This window comes from Pyricularia grisea, chromosome VII (assembly GCF_004355905.1).
Source record: "Pyricularia grisea strain NI907 chromosome VII, whole genome shotgun sequence".
Classification (NCBI taxonomy): Eukaryota; Fungi; Ascomycota; class Sordariomycetes; order Magnaporthales; family Pyriculariaceae; genus Pyricularia; species Pyricularia grisea.
Window position 1 is genome coordinate 3,579,065 of NC_044975.1, and position 17,601 is coordinate 3,596,665.

The following is a 17,601-nucleotide window of genomic DNA, read 5'->3' on the forward strand; positions in this document are numbered from 1 at the left end:
CATCAATGGTAACTGAGATTACTTTCACAATCGAAGCCAAATCGCTGGTAAAGCTGGACCGTTTTTTTGGTAGCCAAGGAATGCACCTACGTATCCCGTTGACCCATGTCGAGCCGATCGTACCTCCTAAGGGGGATAAGCTGGCTTGAGTGTCCTACCCCATATCCACCAAAAAAAGCGACTTGAGTTTGTGCAGGATGCACACCCAATGCTAAAGTACCGATGCAGGGTCCTATCCTTACGCAAGCGGAATCTAAACCCCCAATCCTATCGATAGCGTCAAGCTATGGCGCGTTTGTTTCAGTTGACAATTGTTAGCGAGAAAGAGAATGGTAGGTACCTTTACCGGCTCGTCCCTCGGGGCTTATTCAATAGCATTAGGTACCCATCTGGAGAACGAATGTACACCTTTTATATTTCCTCCCTATCCATGAGTTCTGTTTGATTGATACGACGATGAAAATAGAAGAAAGAACACTTTTCACAGCACATAACACTCAGCTGAATGCGAGCAAGCACTTTGCAAGAAATTACTAGCGTCTACTAGGTACTAGCTGGTTTTCAGAGTCAGGTAGGCAAGGTAGAGAGGTAAGGAAGGTACTTAGGTACCCCATGTCTAAGATGCCTAGGTACGGAATACCTTACCTTAGGTATTGTTCCTAAATTGGGCTAGAACTCCCGCTAACGTGGCCCCACGCTTCGGAGGCCCGCCACGGCAAAATCCGCACGTGCAATCTTTGACGATGAGGTCACTTCGCCAGCTGGCTTCAGGACCAATCTTTTGTCTCTTGATCGCTCAGTTTACTGTAGCTAAGGTTAGGTAGTTCAGCAACCTGCTGCAAAGCAGGTACGTTTAACGACATCTGCAGAAAAATCAAACAAACATTGTTGCGCCGCATGCAGCAACAGGCTGCTGTGGTTTGCCGTGTCGTCTGGTCTACTTAGGTAGTCAGAAGAAAGCCCAAGAGAAAAAAAAACAAAAGTCAAACATCAAGCCAACCCGAAAGCCAGGGAAAATCCTTCCCTCGATCCCCGGATAGGCCGCCGGTCTTTTTTCGACCGAGCGCGCACTCTTCGCCTTTTTGGCCCAAAACCTCCAACAACATCGAGGTTTAAAATGCTTTCCTTTTGGCCATGGAGGGTATGATAAATATTCGAGATTGCCCCGTCACCGCCCTTTTGGAGTCCTCTGTCGGTCAGTGTCGCTAACTTTGCTTTTCGCATGCGCGTTTTTTTCCCTCTAGGGTGATACCTCCTCAACCGCTTCCTTCGAAAAGGCCCTCTCCTCGCTGTCGGCCAAGATCAACGCTACCCAGGCACAGCTCGACCGCACCCGATCGACCGCTCGTCGTGTCCAGGTCCTCTGGTCGCTGTACCTGTCCTTCGCCTACCTTATCTACGCTATCGTTCTCGTGCTTGTCGTTGGTTGGACAAACTTGGGCCCGTATGAGTGGAGTGGAGTGGCCGGAGGTCCCGTGCTTATCTATGTGACGCGAACCGCCATCTCGACTTTCTTCAACTATCGTATCGAGAGCTTGAGCACTCGCCTCAAGGGCCAGAAAGAGGAGCGCGCTAAAACCGTTCAGAAGCTCAAGGAGGCAACCAAGTACGACTCGACGTTGGAACTTCTCGAGAAGTACGGCGGGGAACCGAAACGTCCGCGGGGCAAGAAGGGGTCCATTGGTGGCGAGGATGGCGGCGACGCACAAGGCCAGGGCAGTAAACAGCCCATGCGCTCCGGCTCTGCGAACCCTGGGCGTACCGGCATAGCACCACCGCCAACCGCCAACATCCAGCGCAGTTCGGCTCCCAGTACGCCGCAGCCTCCCCGCGCAGCGCAGTTCCCTTCTCCCCGAGAGGTCTCGGCTGAGTTCGCACCTAATGCGTTCGGGCCAGGAGGACCACCCGACTCGCCCGCGACTATGGGCAACGCGCAGTACGCCCCCCTGCCGCCCGCCGCCGGCAGCGAGCCACACTGGTATGACCGCATTATGGATCTGCTGCTGGGCGACGACGAGATGGCGGCCAAGAACCGCATCGTGCTGATCTGCGCGCACTGCCGGCTGGTCAATGGACAGGCGCCGCCGGGTGTCAAGACTCTTGGCGATGTTGGGAGGTGGCGTTGTATGGGCTGCAGGGCCGAAAATGGCGAGGACAAGGTCGACGAGGGTAAACGTCTCGTCAAGGAGGTCCTGGCCGCCCGGTCCGAAAGCGGCGCCGCCGATCAGGTAGAAGTGAGCGCCAAGTTCAAGTCGGACAGTGAAGGTGACTCGAGCGATATCGTGCAGATCGATAGGGAGATGGCCGAGGCCGAGGAATCCAAAGTTGCGACGAAGCGCAAGGGCAAGGGAAAGAAGTAGTAGTAGCAGTAGTTCGGCCAAAACGGTCGACTTTTTTTTTTCTTTTGTCAAGGCTAGGTAACTCTGGGGTCAAAAGGTGCAAGCGGTCATACTATATTGTGGTGGAACTTTTAATCTTATTTTTATCACAGCAAATACATCAAGCAGATAGAATGCGTTAGGGTGGAGGGCCATTGTATGGAATGGAATTTCTTTGTCATTTGTGATGCTTGGTGGTATGGTTTGCACCAGGCAAGACCCCCTATACCGATGGTCTTTGTGAGGATTTTACTACCCGTGCATAGCACTAATAGCTCGAAACTTTTCTTCACACTCGGATTTCCACCATCATCGTACTTCTCCTAGTTATGGCAGACATGCTTACCTGGTGTATAATCGGTCATAGAGGCTTCCCTCACCGCCATCGTCTACTCCGGTTCTTCTGACGCGGTGGACTTGTCAACATTCACAATCACCCACTCACCACATTCGGAATTGTCCAGTCCCAACGCAGCCACCTTGGGCACAGACGACCCTGCGATCCAGCACCAATCAAGCGACTCGTCAAATCTGCTCGCACAAGACTCCCTGTCTACCGTCATATCGTCGCCCCAGCTCAGACTTCCCATCTCCTCACCCTCCTCCCTGATGCACCAGAGCAGCCCACTGGACACGGGCATCTCGGCAGGGTCCACGCCGACCTCCTTCGCCCTGTCGGACACCTGCTCCTTGACGCGGTCGACCAGGAGCTTCTGCACCATGCTCGTGCGGCGCCACTCCACCGGCGTCTGCGTGCGAGGCCTGAACGGTCTCCACATGCTGTTGCTGAGGGTGGGGAGGGAGTAAGCCTTTCGGAGGTGAGACTGGGGAGGAAAAGGGGTGGTTATGGTGTTGGCGCGTCTGGTTGGGAATATGGTGCACCTGGGACAACAGTACCGGTACCGGTTCTCGATCATGGGGTAGGACTCACATAGTAGCTCGGAGCCATTGAAAAGGCAGGGCTCTGGTCTCTCGAAGATGATGTGACCACATGAGGCGTACTCTGAGATTGAGAACTGGCACATTGTATGTCTGCGGCTGTACCTTTTTGGCGTTGAAGATGTTGGTGGCTGTAAAAGAGAATGTGACTTACCTTTTTTGGGGTGTTTGTATCTTCAACAGTCGTCATCCACCAAAAAAGCTTAAGAAATAATCTAGACAGATTGGATGGGGGACCGTAGATTATATGGTAAGCTTTTATAAAATGAGAGCATGGTGGATGTCCCTTGGAATAGGGCAATTTCGGTAGGAATGAGGAAAGAGATCTAGATGAGTTTCTTTGTTTTTCGTAGCCACCAAGGGGCTGAGAAAGTCATTGTCATCCCGAGTGAGAAGACTGCGGGATATGCTTTGTTATGTTTTATTGTCTTCATTGCCTCATTATGGTTTTAAGGTTGACTCCTTGGGATGACATCTTTGTCGCTCGAGCTCCATTGTGCTCGGAACTTAGTCCTGAAGCTGAAAGCCCAGGCTATAAACGCATTATATATTCCTGCTGATGCTAGTACTTGTGATACTTTGTCCAAAAAGATTTCATCGAATCAAACACCCAGCAAACTCAACTCCGCCAGACATCTTGATAGAGCAGATCAAGCCAACCAGGTAAGTATCTTGTCAGTCTTCCTTCAACCTAACTAAATATAATTTGCTCTTCAACAGCAAGCGGACATGTCGTACCCATACACCGAACCAAATGAACGTACCGGGTACACAGATTCTACTTGGCAGCACCCGTACATGTCTGTGACGGGAGTTTATGAAAACTCACATATAGAACCTAAACACAGCCAGCCAATTTACCAACCCAGTCGCAGAGGGTCGACATCGCACCAGAGGTCCAGTGATAACTACAAACGGCAACCGGCCCCCGGGGAACCCTCTAGTCGCCGATACCCACCCACCTCCAACAACAAAATCTTTGGAAGGGACTATTCCGAGCCCTACAACGCCGGTCCTTCCACTCGCCCGCGCAGCTCGTCGCACAGCCAGCCAACCTACCCGGCTGACATCTTCCGGCCTCTGCAGCGCTCATCCAGCACCAGAACCCGGCAAAACTCGTACTCTTCATCCCAAAAGCCATCCGGGGAGCGGTCGTGGAGTGCCTTTGGCGTTTCATCAGAGAATCGGCATGACCCCTTTGGCAGACACGACACCCCCAAAGAGCAATACCGGCATGGCAGCGTGGTAGTTGATGACGAATATGATTCCAAGGAACGATATCCCAAGTCCCAACGCCACGAGGGCGCGGAACCTCGGGAAGACGAACGACGACGCCGTAAATCATCCCGGAAAGGCTCGCGCACCGGTGATTTCAGGCCAGAGCGGTCGTCCCAGTACGAAATGCTCCAGGCGGAGCTCGACAGTCTCCTGTCCGCCAATGTCAAAGGGTACCGCATGGCAGAGGCGGCTTGGACCCGGAAGGCATGGCACGAAGCGTCGGTGATCTACGGCCGGCTCGGCTCCGACCTGATGCGCCTAGCAGACGTCGATCGGCAGTTGGGCGGTTCGAACTACATCGAGTCCCGGAGGCAGGCCGACAAAGCGGTCTGGCGGCAAAACATGGCGTTGGATAAATGGCTATCGTCGCACAAAAGACGGTACGATCATCACATTGCCGACGCGGAAGCCTTTGAGTATGGGCCCAATAAGCACCTGGCCAAGGCTAACCAGTCGTATGTCAGCGCCATTATGATTCTGATCGACCTTAAGCGTGTATCTCCATCGAGACTAGAGGCCCATTTCCCCGGCCATATCGAGGAGCTGCAGTGCAAGCTGCGAAAGGTACAGGCAAAAATCGACAAGCAAACAAGTGAGGAGGATAGCAAGGCGGCCAGTGCAGTCAGGACGTTCATTGGCCAGTTTCACCTCGTTGAGAAGCTCATTGAACAGGGCGAAGGGCAACAGGCACGATATCAATTTGATCGAGCCAAGGAGACGCTTGTCAAGACACTTGTGACGTTGCCCCAGAGGTTTGTGCCTTCTAAGGAGTGGGTAGAAAAGATGGGCCGGTCGATCGAGGACCAGGAGAGGCGAGCCAAGGAGAGATTTGGCAAGGACTGGTGAGTCACGTAAGTTGTCAGCGGCCCAGGATATCACATTTATCTTTGTTAGAATCTCAGCAAATTTGACCAATAAAATGTGTCTTTTAACATGTTAATTTTAGCCATGTGAATTATATTATACAATTGTGAATAACCTTTGTTTTTTTCGTGGTTGTCTATGGCTTGGAGTTTGTGTCCATGTCATTCATGACTAGGCGAGTTGGCACCGATCCAGGTTAATAGTTGGCCCGCAGTTAATTCACCTACGGCCTAGGCCATATGTCCTTGGTTTGTCGCCTATCCGCCCGCCCGACCAACGGCATCAGCCGAGAGGGAGGCAGACGATAAATTGGAATGAATGGTAGCGAATGGAAGCACCAAGCGAAAGAAAGATATACCATGACTAAGGTACCTCGCCCAAGGCAGCTTGGGTAGGTAGGTAGGTAGGTAGGTAGGTAGGTAGGTTGGTAGGTAATTTGACAGTTTCTTCAAATGAAATACCGATTGTCACGGCAAAGTCTAGACCTGCCAAACATGCATAAAAATGAATAAATACCAAGGCTGAACGGCTGCACTCAGCAAGGAAGGTTGCAACCTGCAACCCAAGAAGTTACGTTTTGTATCTTTGCGCAGTTCCCGTCTCCTCTCCATCATACCTTACCTCTCTCCGTAATAGTTCCAGGCCGAACTTTCGTCCCCACGATAATAACCCGCGATATGAAACAATGTTCCTTTCTGCAGGAAACCTCAGCGTAACGGTACAAGTGGGGCTAACAATGGTGCCAGTCGTGGTGTGTTCTAGGAATCTATGTGGGGCGCAGCCGACAGAGCTCGTTCGATCAGGCCATTTTTGACATTGACTCTCGAAAAGTCGGCATGGATTTACTCAAATATTGGCATTCCTCGTATGTCGTATCCCGGGAAATGATCTCTGGGCTTCTTCTTTGATTCTTTGCATTCTCCGCGATTGACACAAGACCCCTCTTACAGCCAAGATTAAGGATGCAAGTTCTTTTTGAGGGCGGGGGGAGGATTTAGTTTTGCCGGTTCATCAAAACAAGATGGTAAAGGTAAAGTAAGTGCACACACAATGCAGGGCAGGTAGCAGCAGCAAGGCAAGGCAAGAGAAAGCAGGAGGACCTTCCCCCCTTGGACCACGTCTGTCAGGACAATTGGCACATCGAGATTCGACAAGCATGTCGGCCAACAGCAATGGAAGAAAGGCAACCAACCAACTCAGCTCAACCAATGGAAACAATAAGAAAAGTCGAAAATTTACCTGTTTGCCTACAGTCAAGTGACCCAACCCTTGTTAAGTACCTTGCGTAGCTCTTCAATGGCAAATCACTGGCAAGGGGAAGTTCTTTTGGCCGTTACTACAGTACGTCGGCGTTATATCCACCAATGTAGTAGGCAAGTCGCCAACTGCAGGTATTCGGCAGACGGAACCGGCCGTCGAAATGGGGTTTCGCGCTGTAACCCCCTGTGAGCCGCCCCCTCCATTCCCGTCCTCAGTCGCCAAATGGAAACAAAATGCGGGTCCCTAATGCGCCTGGCAAAGCCGGCCATCATTCGATTGTACGAAAAAGAATCGTCAGACCAGCAGATTCTCAGCCCTCCAAAAACACATCAGTCACACAGTCCTCAGCCATTGCACCCATGACCAGCAGCCGAGATGCATGTGTCCAAGCTTGAATTTTGCATTACAACTTTGACTATATATCATGGCGTCCTTTTTGGAAGTTTTAGGAATGAAGTTGTTTTTTTTTTTTGGTATCACCATGGATTAATATTACATGACCACCAACCAGCCCCAAGCAAAGCAACTTGAACAAACAATAACACTTCACCAACCAACCAAATCCTTCACACATAAATAACAACACCACCCTCCCATTACCATTACCTTATCATATATCTAACCCCTCACCACCCCCATACACTACCTCAAAATGTCCGGCATGTTGATGAAGAGTTCAACAATACCGTTCGACCCATTCTCAACCGCATACCTTGTCCGAGATCAACAGGTCGGTCAGCCTAAATAATACCATCTATGCAATACCCCAGCAAATCATGCACTAACATGCACCATGGCCCAGGATTACGACTACTCTCCATCGGCACTTTTTGCCCCCTTGGATTACTTTCCCACAGACTTCAACTCGGAATCACTGGCGTCTCCAACCTTGGAGAACAACAACAACAACAACGACTGGACCTCGTTCGACTCTCTCTCATCACCAGACATCTTCAAGACCGAGTCCTTTGACGACTCGCCCATCCTAACTTCCATCTCCTCCGTCAGCCCCTCAATAGACCCCATGGATCTTGCTGCCCCAGTTTTACCGGACGACAATGTCCCCTTTGGCGACTCGGCGGCATTCCCAGACACCATTACCGGCCCATTATTTCCATCTCCTCAGCTCGCGCGGACCCAAAACCCACCCCCAACCAACCATCACGCCTCCCGGCCAGAGCTCAGCGTGTCCACCAGACGTGGAACAAAGCGCAAGTCCACAGGCAGCAGCAGCACCTATAGCGCGTCGCCGTCACCGCGCAGCTCCGCATCTCCACCCCCGAGGCCGGCACAGCACCTTCCGCCCAAGAAGACGGCCCACAACATGATCGAGAAGCGCTACCGCAACAACCTCAACGACAAGATCTCGGCCCTGCGCGATGCCGTCCCGGCCTTGCGAGTCATGGTCCACCGCCTTGAGGCAAACGCCTCGCCAGATGACAGCAGCAGCAGCCGTTGTGTCCTATCGCCTCAGGAGTTTGAGGAAGACCTCGGAGGCCTGACACCCGCGCACAAGCTCAACAAGGCCACGATCCTGAGCAAGGCGACCGAGTACATCAACCACCTGGAGCGCAAGAACCGTGCCCTGGCCCGCGAGAATCACGGGTTGAGGGGGAAGGTCGATGGGCTCGAGATGTTGGTCATGAATGGAGCCGCCGGTGTGCAAAGAGTCCAGCAACAACAACAACAACAGCAGCAGCAGTGGTGCTGAACGTACCTTGTTCCAATATTGAGATTCTTTGAACGGCGTTTGATTTTTCGGAATTCGGGAAACTGACAGGGTGCAGTATTCATTTTTTTTTTTTTAATCGGGCGTTAGATGGCGTTAAGGTTTCACATTTGTACCAGCCGCTGCTGGATATGAGGGGGGAAAAAGATACCACATTATACGTCCAAGGGCCAGACATGCCTTTGTTTGGATTTGCGACAAAAGGCAAAGATTACGACTTCGCCATGACTTTCAAAGATGGAATGTCTTCTTTTTTGACACAGTCTTATATCACTAAAATAGTATATATTGAACAGCGAGGAACAAAAAACAATAAAAGTAATAATTTCTCCTCTCCAGTCCCTGTTTTGTCATGACTAGGAGGTGACATAGCTGCAGTTGCTCACATGTTTCAAGTCCGAATCGCCGAAGCTTGGGCCGAGCAGGATCAAGCTCCGCATATCGGTGGGAGCACTGGCACCATAAGCACAACGTACCCCGAGTAACGTCATTAAAGCATTCACCTGGAGTGTCCTTCAACGTCGAATTCTTGCCAAATATCCCGTATTCCAACATTATCTGATTCAACTCAACCGTCGAACTATCAAAAAAGAAAAAACAAGAAAGAAAAAAAAAAAGGCAAAGAAACAGCAGAGTCATAACAAAACAACAATGGCCGAACATACGTCACCAACCCTAGCGCCAGTCCCGCCCATCCCCGCAGGATACACCGTCCGCGGCGGCCTCCCGCCGGCCCAAGTGTATCGGGACCTGCGATCCGGAGCGGGCATCATCCCCGTGACGGACGAGCAGGCCGAAGCGGCAGTCAAGGGGACCTGGTATGGGTGCCACATTGTGCACACGTCGACGACCTCCTCGGAGGAGACCATCGTCGGCATGGGCGCCGTCATCGCCAACGGCAGCTGGTACTTTCACATCGTCGACGTCGCCATCCTGCCTGACCACCAGCGCAAGGGGCTGGGAAAGTTGGTCATCCACTCGCTCATGGAATACATCTTGGCCAACAAGGCCGAGGGGAGACCGTTTATTTGTCTCTCTGCGTCGGTCAAGGGGACTAGTCTGTATCGGAAGTGTGCGTTTATGGATGGGGAGTATTTTGGTGAGACTGGGATGGTGTGGGAAGGGACGTATCCCGAGATAGTCAAGGAGGTGAAGGAGGCAGAGAAGGCCCGGTCTTGATCGCAATCCCTGACGTATCTTTCGGGTGTGGCTTTATTTTCTTTTCAATTTTTTTTTTTTTTTTTTTTTTTTTTTTTTTTTTTTTTTTTTTTTTGCTTGCAAAGTATGGCTTGGAACTCTTACTACAGTCAATTGTTTTCTGAGACGGAAGTGAACAGGATCTGATCTCATAGCGAAAAAGGAGAATGCAAACGGAACGCCCCACTATCAAATTGCCCAGCTGTTGTTCATCTTTCATTCACTCACTCACTTTTTTCCCCTCTCCCAACTTTTACCTCATTCAACAAACGCATAACTTAGCACTACGGATATTCATTTTTGCAAGCATTCTCAAATCATCCTCCTCGACTTTTCTATTCGTGCCTTGCAGTTCAATGTTGCATTCATATTGATTAACTCTCGCATACACATGCACATTCATCCAATATGACCACCATATTTTCCGCCAGTGGCGGCAGGATGCGGACGCGAAGTCAGGCTCAGGTTTCAGATAAACGAAGCGCCGACGAACTCGAGGGCGCACCATTCAATACAGCCAAGAGGTCGAAGACTTGTGGTGGACGTCGTCAGGTGCTGCAGCCGATCAGTATCAGTAAGTCATTCTATTCTGACTTTCTGATGAAGACGTGAACTTGGCACGCCCAAAGTGAGCAAAACCTGACTTGAAAACATACTTCCATCCATCTCTAGAGGAAGAAGTCAAAGAAGACGCGAGTATCAAATCAGAGTCGGCTTCGCCAGTCCGTTTGACTTTGCGCAACACTCAAGCCATGAGCCGCCGCCGTGATCCCCAAGCCTGGGACGACGGCATGCATCTGCCACCCTCTCCACCATATCCCTCTACCACCAATCAGTCCTCATCTCCAGCCGGACGGTTGGCTTCAAGGCTTACAGCCAAGCTTCGTAGTCGAAAAGCTCGGACTGAGATAGGCATCGGTTAGTGGCATCCATCTTGAACCTATGTCGAGCGTACGAAGGATAAAGAGTATAAAGCTAATCATTTGATACTCGCCTACAGCTCCGAAGATTGAGAACAGCTCTAGAACAAGACAAGAGGATGAAGTTACCGCCCGAGGAGTTTCCGGTCGTCAGGGTTCCACAGCCGCACCATCCATCACTGTGCTGCGCCAAGAGGAGCAGAGACGGGAGGAAGACCTCAAAATCCTGCGAGAACAGATTGCTAGCCACTATCCATCATCTGGCTCCTGGAGTGACGGTTATGTTGCTAATTCCGAGCTTGAAAGCGAGGATGGCAGTTCCTCTGGAGAAGATGATACCGGATCTCGCAGCAACGATACCAAGTCCATCCAAGAGCGCTCGTCGGATATTAATGACAGTGAAGATAGCGAGCATGTCGACAATGACAGCAAAGACTCTTCATCTGACAGTGACGACACCGAAAGTGACGAAGATGAGAACGAGGCTTTGGTCCGCGTGCGCTCTCGCCTGAGACTGGCAATGTGTCGAGTGGCATCTCCGGTTCCCAAGGAGGAAGATGGCGATACAACTGATAGCAAAGATGAAGATGAGCATGACGCTGCTCCTTCACCTGCAAAGATCGAAACAGATGATCATGTTATCAAATCTTCCTTTTCGGTCGCCTCCTCTTCTGCTGTGTGTTCCACGTGCGGCGACTCTGAAGCCTCCGAGGATGATGACTCCGAGAGCCACGCCGACAACGTCCCCATCGACATCGAGTCCAACATACCTATCTACAACGACGAAGAGGACGCCCACACCCGCCTCAACGAGGCACTACGACGGGCCCCCGCCCCGTCTCCCCTAAGCGAGCACCACACTGCAGTCAACCAGTCCATCCACAACGAAGTGCAATTGCAGTCCCCTGCACACATCATTCAGCGCCGGCAGCAGCAGGACGGTGTTATCAACCAAGACGAGGACTTGAATGCCGCCCGCTTTCAATCATCTTCGCCCCCGCGCGCTTACGACTACGACGAGTACCGCCTTCGCGCCCGCTACCTGGAGCAGTTCAAGGGGATGACGGCCGCGCAGCTCGACGAGGCCGGCCGGGACTTGGACTACGTGGCGCGCAAGCTCAACTCGAAGCGGAGCGCGTACGAGATGGCGCTGCATGAGAGGGCTTTCCCCCGTTACTAGGGCTCGTCAAAGCTGGGGGCAAAGCCAATCATTCTGTGTCTTGCCTGACTTTTTTGCTGGCTCAAGCTGTATGCAGGTGCAAGTGTCTGATTATGTCAGTTGAGCACTGAATCAAAGTGTGAGGGTGCAATAATTCTAGGGAGAAGCCTCCATGAAGAAGATACCAACAGGCTTTGAAATATCTGAGGGAAAACAGGAAAAGAAGAGTTTTGGCATGAGAAATTGTGAGATTTGCACGGATTTGCATCTCCAGAGACAAGGGAGTGTGGCCTTGTTATTATAAAGAGCCACTATAGACGCAGATGGCGTCAATAGCCTATGTTTTTTTCCATCGTGTCGTTATTAATTTGCTCTTCTCATTGGTCAAGAAAGTTCAAGGGCATTCAGATACGCATGTTACTTGAAACAGACTGTATTGTGTGTAATATATTTGAGACAAAGAAGCTATCAATGACACCTTTCTTTGGAGCCAATTCATTCACTCTATGTATGGGACAGCCTCTGTTCATTGTTGACCCTGCTACAACTTACAAGTGGCCTATGTTCTTATGGATGTTTCCGCCCATTGTTCTTTCTTTGATCGGGTGTCCTTTAGCATGAATAAATACATATAAACCCCTTCGATACCACTGTCGTTTCAACCTTTTCCAGCCACAACCAAACACTGCGGGAAACCGAAAGCAAGTAAAAGTCATCAGTGCGCAGTTTCCAGATAGACTAGTGAGTACTACTTGTCTTTCTTTTGCTTTCCCCCTTTCCCCACATCTTTACATCAACCATGTCAACCTACACCGTAGCGGCCGACTACGTCAGCCTCGACGACCTCCTGGCTGACGTTGTCCGAGAGCAGAGGAAGACGGCCCTGTCCCAGACCTGGCATCGTGGCTGGCTGTCCTGGGAGTCATGGCGGCTTTGGTTGGCGTCGCGTTCGTCATCTTCTCTGGACATTGATGTCGAGGCGGCTGATTGGCTGGTCAACAAGGTTGATGGCTTGCTCTCGAATGATCGCACTGGCAACATGGCACGAAAATAATACAATAGCGTCTTTGAATATCCACGTTCGGCCATTGAAAAGCTGATAGGCAGGATAACTAGACTTCCATCCAAGGTATAAGCATCCTATGCCCATGAATGGCACGGGTTGTTTGAAAAAGGAGAACATCTTTTCCATACCCGGCACTCCTAAACAGGTTGTTGGGATATTTTTTCCTAGAACTTTGACTGGACTGGTTTTCGGTCATTGTCATGCAAAAATCATATTTAATATAAGCACAACTTGTCCTTTTGCATATGTGCAACATCATCATGCGTGACAAATCGGATTGTAATGAAAGTGAATTAAATGTACATAACCATGCCAAACAAACAAAACTGACAAACTTCCGGACTATTTGGAATAAATTCTGGCTTTTAGAACAGGTAGATCTCTTATCATCTTTAGATAGCATACATGACTAAACCACCTATTTAAGTTGCACATATATCTCTAAACAGATTTATCATTTATTTCAAGTGAAGTCATATCTTCCCTCACTTTGAAGCATGAACCAAGTAAAAGACACCAAACCTCAATGGTCTACACTCTAGAAATCAAAGCCACATCCAACTACACCTCAGCAACCAACCGCGCCCACTCCTCTTCGTCAACCCTCGCTGCGCCGAGATCAACCAAGAAGAAACCCCCGTTGTTGTGGTAGCTCGTGGCGGACGTGTTGCTGGCCGTGTTGGGGATGGACCTGGTGCTGGCGGCCCACGCCAGCGTCGCGGACCCCCCGACCGGCACAGACAGCACCGGCTCGCCCGGCACCTCGCTCCAATGGCTGCAGCCCGAGCACACACTGGCCACCTCCCAGTGGGTGGCGTTGACGTGTGACGAGATGATCCGATAGTGAGCGTCTGGGTAGGCGGAAGGGTCGGATTTGGTTCTGTTCTATTTTTTTAACAAGAGACATGGTCACGAAGTATGTCTTCTATAGCCCGGGAGGAGCAAAAGAAAAAAAAAACACACCGAAGCATACGGAGAGCCTGAACCTACGCGGAATATCTACTACTGGCCACCACGTCTTCCTGATATGGCCACGCCACCAGCAAAGGGTTGTACGTCATGCTGCCGCCTCATGCGATGCCCGCCCAGGGCTGGGCGTTAGGTGCCCTAACTTTCAGAAATATGTCGAAGGGTGCGTTGGCGGTGGCGGTCGAGGGGATTGCGAAGCGGAAGTTGATGTTTGTTGAAGCGGGAGTGGTGAACTGCGCAAAGGGTATGTTGCTCGGCTCAGATTGGCGCTTGGATAGGGTTGCGGCTGACCCGAGGTCAGCTGCGCCGCTGAAGAGTAGCAGCGGGAGCTGCAGTGAGGTGTACATAGTGTGGTTGAGCTGTGTTATCGTTGACTTGATAGTCAAGGTGGCGTACAAGCTCGGGCTTGCATGTCTTCGATGTGTCTGATTTCTGTGTTGTTTAATATTGTGAGCCCCCACACTATGGAGCTCGCTACCGGCTGCCATCCCGTTCGACATCGTTGATATTGGGACTCGATATTACAAATTTCCCTTGTTCTGGCAGGCTCAGTCTCTACGAGTAAAGGGCCGAGGGTCTAGATCAAATTTCAAATAGCTATCTGGTGGTATGGTTTTGGACATGGAATCTCGTGGCTCCGTGTTCTATATGAGCAGTTCCCACCCATTGCTTGTAGATTGTTCCGCCAAATAACTCCCCTGCCCGGCCAGTCACGCAATTTGGGGTTTTCCCTTTGTGTGCGGAAAGGCTTCAACTTCAACAGAGATGCTGTCATATAATCAATCAAATAACACGGTTCATCATGCATGGGTGTGTTTTGTCATTGTTCAAAAACAACAAGTGCCGCGCTATTTTTCTTTGTCGACATGTTAAAAAGTAGCAAAAATAGCCCAGATTGTCTTTGCCAATAGAACAATGCTATAGTCGAACAAAGAAACAAACGTCGAAAGAATGCATAATGAATTTGAATAACTACAGCATTGATGATATCGGATAAATAAATCGCTTCTACAGCCCTCCATGGAATGAGAATTACCATCCAAAACGCCATCCAAAGGTGTCACACTTGGAAGCCCAGTGTACACCGCCAACCCCCAGGTAAGTATTCACCCCCAACTTATGTGTGGCTAACTACCGGCGACAAAAAAAAAGATCAATCACAGGCCGTAACTCCCCCAAAACCAACCATGTCTTCCCTCCCACTCCCAGAGAACCTCCAACCCGCCGACTCACCCTTCACCTTCCACCCATCCCTGGCTCGCGATCCGGACCTGGCGGCGCAGTTTCTACAGTCCGACTTTGCGGCCCGGGACCGCGTCATGGCGCACAAGCACGCGCGCAACGGCGTCCTCGCCACTTTGGCCGCAAACTTCCCGCCTCGAGACCCGATCCCCGATGGACATGCGGGACTTGAGAAGCCTGAGAAGGGAAGCCTAGCGGCGACTGTGCATGATGGCATGAAGGTGAGTGCGGAAGAAAGGGAGAGCGAGGGGAATTTGGTGGTTGACGTGAACAAGACGGAGTCGTCGTCTTCAGGTAGGTGGGCCAAGTTTGGTGGTCCTCCTCCTCCTCCTGCTTCCGTTCGTGGCGAGGGGTGGAATATTGGCGATTCCGTGCCTGCTGACGCTAAGAGTAAAATAAGGGCTATTGGAAGACGGCAATAACGGCTATGGGGATATCGCCACAAGATCAAAGGTAAGTCTTTCCCCATCCATGGAATCCAGCTAGCGGGTCTAGCAACTAGACACAAAGTCCTTTAAATGGACGTCGAGAATACTAACCTTCAACTATTTATTTTTTTCTTATTGACTATCGTCCCATTCAACACTGACAATAGACATGATCGTAAAGACAAATCGCCTCGAACAAATGATGCATGTCGGGTATCGATGCTTGAGGCAGGCAAACCAATGACAAGTAACCTGAGCTATCAAGTAAAAAAAAAAAAAACAGTACCCTGCTAATAATAATGTGTCTGAAACTTCATTCCCCAGATTAGTGAAAGAGAACATGATGCAATCCCAGTTCACCCCCTTCAGATGTTAGCCTTCTCAAGCCCACGACCAACGGCATACTTGGCAACCATCCTCAAAACCGCAGCCTCCACCTCCTCAGGGCTAGTAGCGTTTAAATAATGCCCACCACCCTCGACAAACACCAAATCCCTCTCGACCGCCTTCACAAACAGCTCCACATGCTCCCTGCACAACTCGACACCAAACACGACGTCCTTGGTCCCCTGCAGCCAGTAGACGGGACAAACGACGTCCCTCAGGCGCCAAAGCAGCCCGTCGCGCTCCACCAGGTTGACCAGGGCCATCTTGAGCATCCGCCTGCCGCGGTCGCCGCGGTACACGGACCGCAGCGTGTCGGTCCAGAACTGCAGCGTCTCGGGGGCCACGGCGCCCGAGAACCCGAGGCTGCCCACCGCCTGGCACCATGCGTCGTCGACGACAAAGTCGGGAGTGCTCTCCGTCGTTGACCATGCCTCCATGAAAGGCGCCAGGGTTGTGCGCGGGTCCCAGCAGCCTTTGGATCGGGAGTAGGACGACTCGCTATCCATGGATGTTCCCAGGGGTATGAGGCCGAGTATCTTTTTTTTTTTTTTGTTTTGGTTGTTTTGTGCATTTATCAATTCTTGTCAGCGGTGCTTTGTCTAGATTGACGATTGACATATGTGACTTGGTCACGGACAGAAATAGCCATCTATAAACGCAACGCAAAAAAAAAAAAAAAAACATACCCTCTCCGGCGCCAAAAGCGCCATCCGAACAACAATCCAACCTCCCTGGCTCGTACCCAAAGCAAACGCCTCACGCACGCCGAGCCGATCCATGACCTGGAGCGCCATGAGAGCCGAATCCCAGTACGTGTAGTGACCGGCGGCGTCGCAGCGCGTGGCGCCGTGGGCGAGCGGCTCGACGGCCAGCAGCGTGACGGCGTCGGTGAGCGCCTTGCTGGCGAACTGCGCGTCGAACAGCGAAGCCGTCGTGCACATTGAGTTGATGAGCACCAGGACCGGTTTTCCAGGGACCGGCTGCTCGGAAAGCCGGTAGCCGGCTGTGATGCCGCCCAGGTGCGGGACGGTGATGGTGGTTTGCGCCGCCATTACGTAGCCCCCCCTTTTTTTCCCCTGCAGTTTTCTGCCCGTTTGTATCGTTGGGTTGAGTTATTTATTCCAGGCCAAATTCAGCTGCCTTGATCTTTTTATTTACCAGGTTTGTATGTACAAGACAGATAGAGCGCCAATAAAAAAAGGATCGTGAAATTGCATTCCCAGACCAGCCCGGCGGAAAGCAGAGATGCTGAGTTTCACCCCGCTATGCTCGCCTTACGTGTGTTCTTTCTCCAGTTGTTGTCCTCCCAGTTTGGCGAATGGGAGCCCGGACAAGACAGAATCCATCTCCATGTTAGGTAATTTGTGGGCGAGTGAGCTAACCATCCGCCCCCCGACGGTAGCAACAGACGTCAATCCGTGGAGGGGCAGTAGTCAGCAGGTAAATAATACCATTTTCCTGTGCAAGGTGAAGAAGATCAAGTTCGGTGATGCCCCACGTTCCGTACAACTAAACTGTCCATGTCAATATAAAGACGTGTTAGTGAGCCATAATGACGTCGGTGTTCCTTTTACTTGAAAAAAAGTTTGTAGCAGTCGGTAACAGCAAAGACAAGGGCGAGCAACACCTGAGCCAAAGGGGGGCAGTGACTGGAAGTTGGTTCAGTCTGGAAACCCATCGCCAGAAAGAATAAGCTTTTACAAAAGGTCACAAGCGTTTGCAACATGTCCCAGTTCCGTTCCCCAGTGGCGTCTGGTTTGTTTATATGTAAAAATAAATGTCTTA

The 17,601-nt window shown here is 51.0% G+C and overlaps 11 protein-coding genes across 11 annotated transcripts; 7 read left to right on the plus strand and 4 right to left on the minus strand.

Annotated features, from left to right (window-relative positions):
• The first annotated feature begins 778 nt into the window (after positions 1 to 778).
• PgNI_11025 (uncharacterized protein) lies at positions 779 to 2,672 on the plus strand. The gene is made up of 2 exons (XM_031130999.1): positions 779 to 1,141; positions 1,245 to 2,672. Exons 1-2 carry the CDS (start codon positions 1,118 to 1,120, stop codon positions 2,358 to 2,360), a joined length of 1,140 nt encoding a protein of 379 aa, XP_030980295.1. The 5' UTR covers positions 779 to 1,117; the 3' UTR covers positions 2,361 to 2,672.
• A 95-nt stretch (positions 2,673 to 2,767) lies between these two features.
• Positions 2,768 to 3,403, minus strand: PgNI_11026 (uncharacterized protein; the record flags this gene model as incomplete). The annotated part of the gene is made up of 1 exon (XM_031131000.1): positions 2,768 to 3,403. One exon carries the CDS (start codon positions 3,401 to 3,403, stop codon positions 2,768 to 2,770), a length of 636 nt encoding a protein of 211 aa, XP_030980294.1.
• A 643-nt stretch (positions 3,404 to 4,046) lies between these two features.
• PgNI_11027 (uncharacterized protein) lies at positions 4,047 to 5,441 on the plus strand (the record flags this gene model as incomplete). The annotated part of the gene is made up of 1 exon (XM_031131001.1): positions 4,047 to 5,441. One exon carries the CDS (start codon positions 4,047 to 4,049, stop codon positions 5,439 to 5,441), a length of 1,395 nt encoding a protein of 464 aa, XP_030980293.1.
• Positions 5,442 to 7,045: 1,604 nt separating this feature from the next.
• Positions 7,046 to 8,430, plus strand: PgNI_11028 (uncharacterized protein; the record flags this gene model as incomplete). The annotated part of the gene is made up of 2 exons (XM_031131002.1): positions 7,046 to 7,449; positions 7,522 to 8,430. Exons 1-2 carry the CDS (start codon positions 7,372 to 7,374, stop codon positions 8,428 to 8,430), a joined length of 987 nt encoding a protein of 328 aa, XP_030980292.1. The 5' UTR covers positions 7,046 to 7,371.
• A 669-nt stretch (positions 8,431 to 9,099) lies between these two features.
• PgNI_11029 (uncharacterized protein) lies at positions 9,100 to 9,627 on the plus strand (the record flags this gene model as incomplete). Its single annotated transcript, XM_031131003.1, has 1 exon — positions 9,100 to 9,627. One exon carries the CDS (start codon positions 9,100 to 9,102, stop codon positions 9,625 to 9,627), a length of 528 nt encoding a protein of 175 aa, XP_030980291.1.
• A 426-nt stretch (positions 9,628 to 10,053) lies between these two features.
• Positions 10,054 to 11,745, plus strand: PgNI_11030 (uncharacterized protein; the record flags this gene model as incomplete). The annotated part of the gene is made up of 3 exons (XM_031131004.1): positions 10,054 to 10,219; positions 10,318 to 10,563; positions 10,646 to 11,745. The coding sequence occupies 3 exons, from the start codon at positions 10,054 to 10,056 to the stop codon at positions 11,743 to 11,745; spliced, it is 1,512 nt and encodes a 503-aa protein (XP_030979766.1).
• Positions 11,746 to 12,523: 778 nt separating this feature from the next.
• On the plus strand, positions 12,524 to 12,778 carry PgNI_11031 (uncharacterized protein; the record flags this gene model as incomplete). The annotated part of the gene is made up of 1 exon (XM_031131005.1): positions 12,524 to 12,778. One exon carries the CDS (start codon positions 12,524 to 12,526, stop codon positions 12,776 to 12,778), a length of 255 nt encoding a protein of 84 aa, XP_030979767.1.
• Positions 12,779 to 13,351: 573 nt separating this feature from the next.
• Positions 13,352 to 13,851, minus strand: PgNI_11032 (uncharacterized protein; the record flags this gene model as incomplete). Its single annotated transcript, XM_031131006.1, has 2 exons — positions 13,352 to 13,670; positions 13,781 to 13,851. 2 exons carry the CDS (start codon positions 13,849 to 13,851, stop codon positions 13,352 to 13,354), a joined length of 390 nt encoding a protein of 129 aa, XP_030979768.1.
• A 9-nt stretch (positions 13,852 to 13,860) lies between these two features.
• Positions 13,861 to 14,259, minus strand: PgNI_11033 (uncharacterized protein; the record flags this gene model as incomplete). Its single annotated transcript, XM_031131007.1, has 2 exons — positions 13,861 to 14,184; positions 14,221 to 14,259. The coding sequence occupies 2 exons, from the start codon at positions 14,257 to 14,259 to the stop codon at positions 13,861 to 13,863; spliced, it is 363 nt and encodes a 120-aa protein (XP_030979491.1).
• A 687-nt stretch (positions 14,260 to 14,946) lies between these two features.
• PgNI_11034 (uncharacterized protein) lies at positions 14,947 to 15,423 on the plus strand (the record flags this gene model as incomplete). Its single annotated transcript, XM_031131008.1, has 1 exon — positions 14,947 to 15,423. One exon carries the CDS (start codon positions 14,947 to 14,949, stop codon positions 15,421 to 15,423), a length of 477 nt encoding a protein of 158 aa, XP_030979769.1.
• A 371-nt stretch (positions 15,424 to 15,794) lies between these two features.
• PgNI_11035 (uncharacterized protein) lies at positions 15,795 to 16,868 on the minus strand (the record flags this gene model as incomplete). Its single annotated transcript, XM_031131009.1, has 2 exons — positions 15,795 to 16,352; positions 16,503 to 16,868. 2 exons carry the CDS (start codon positions 16,866 to 16,868, stop codon positions 15,795 to 15,797), a joined length of 924 nt encoding a protein of 307 aa, XP_030979770.1.
• Positions 16,869 to 17,601: the final 733 nt, after the last annotated feature.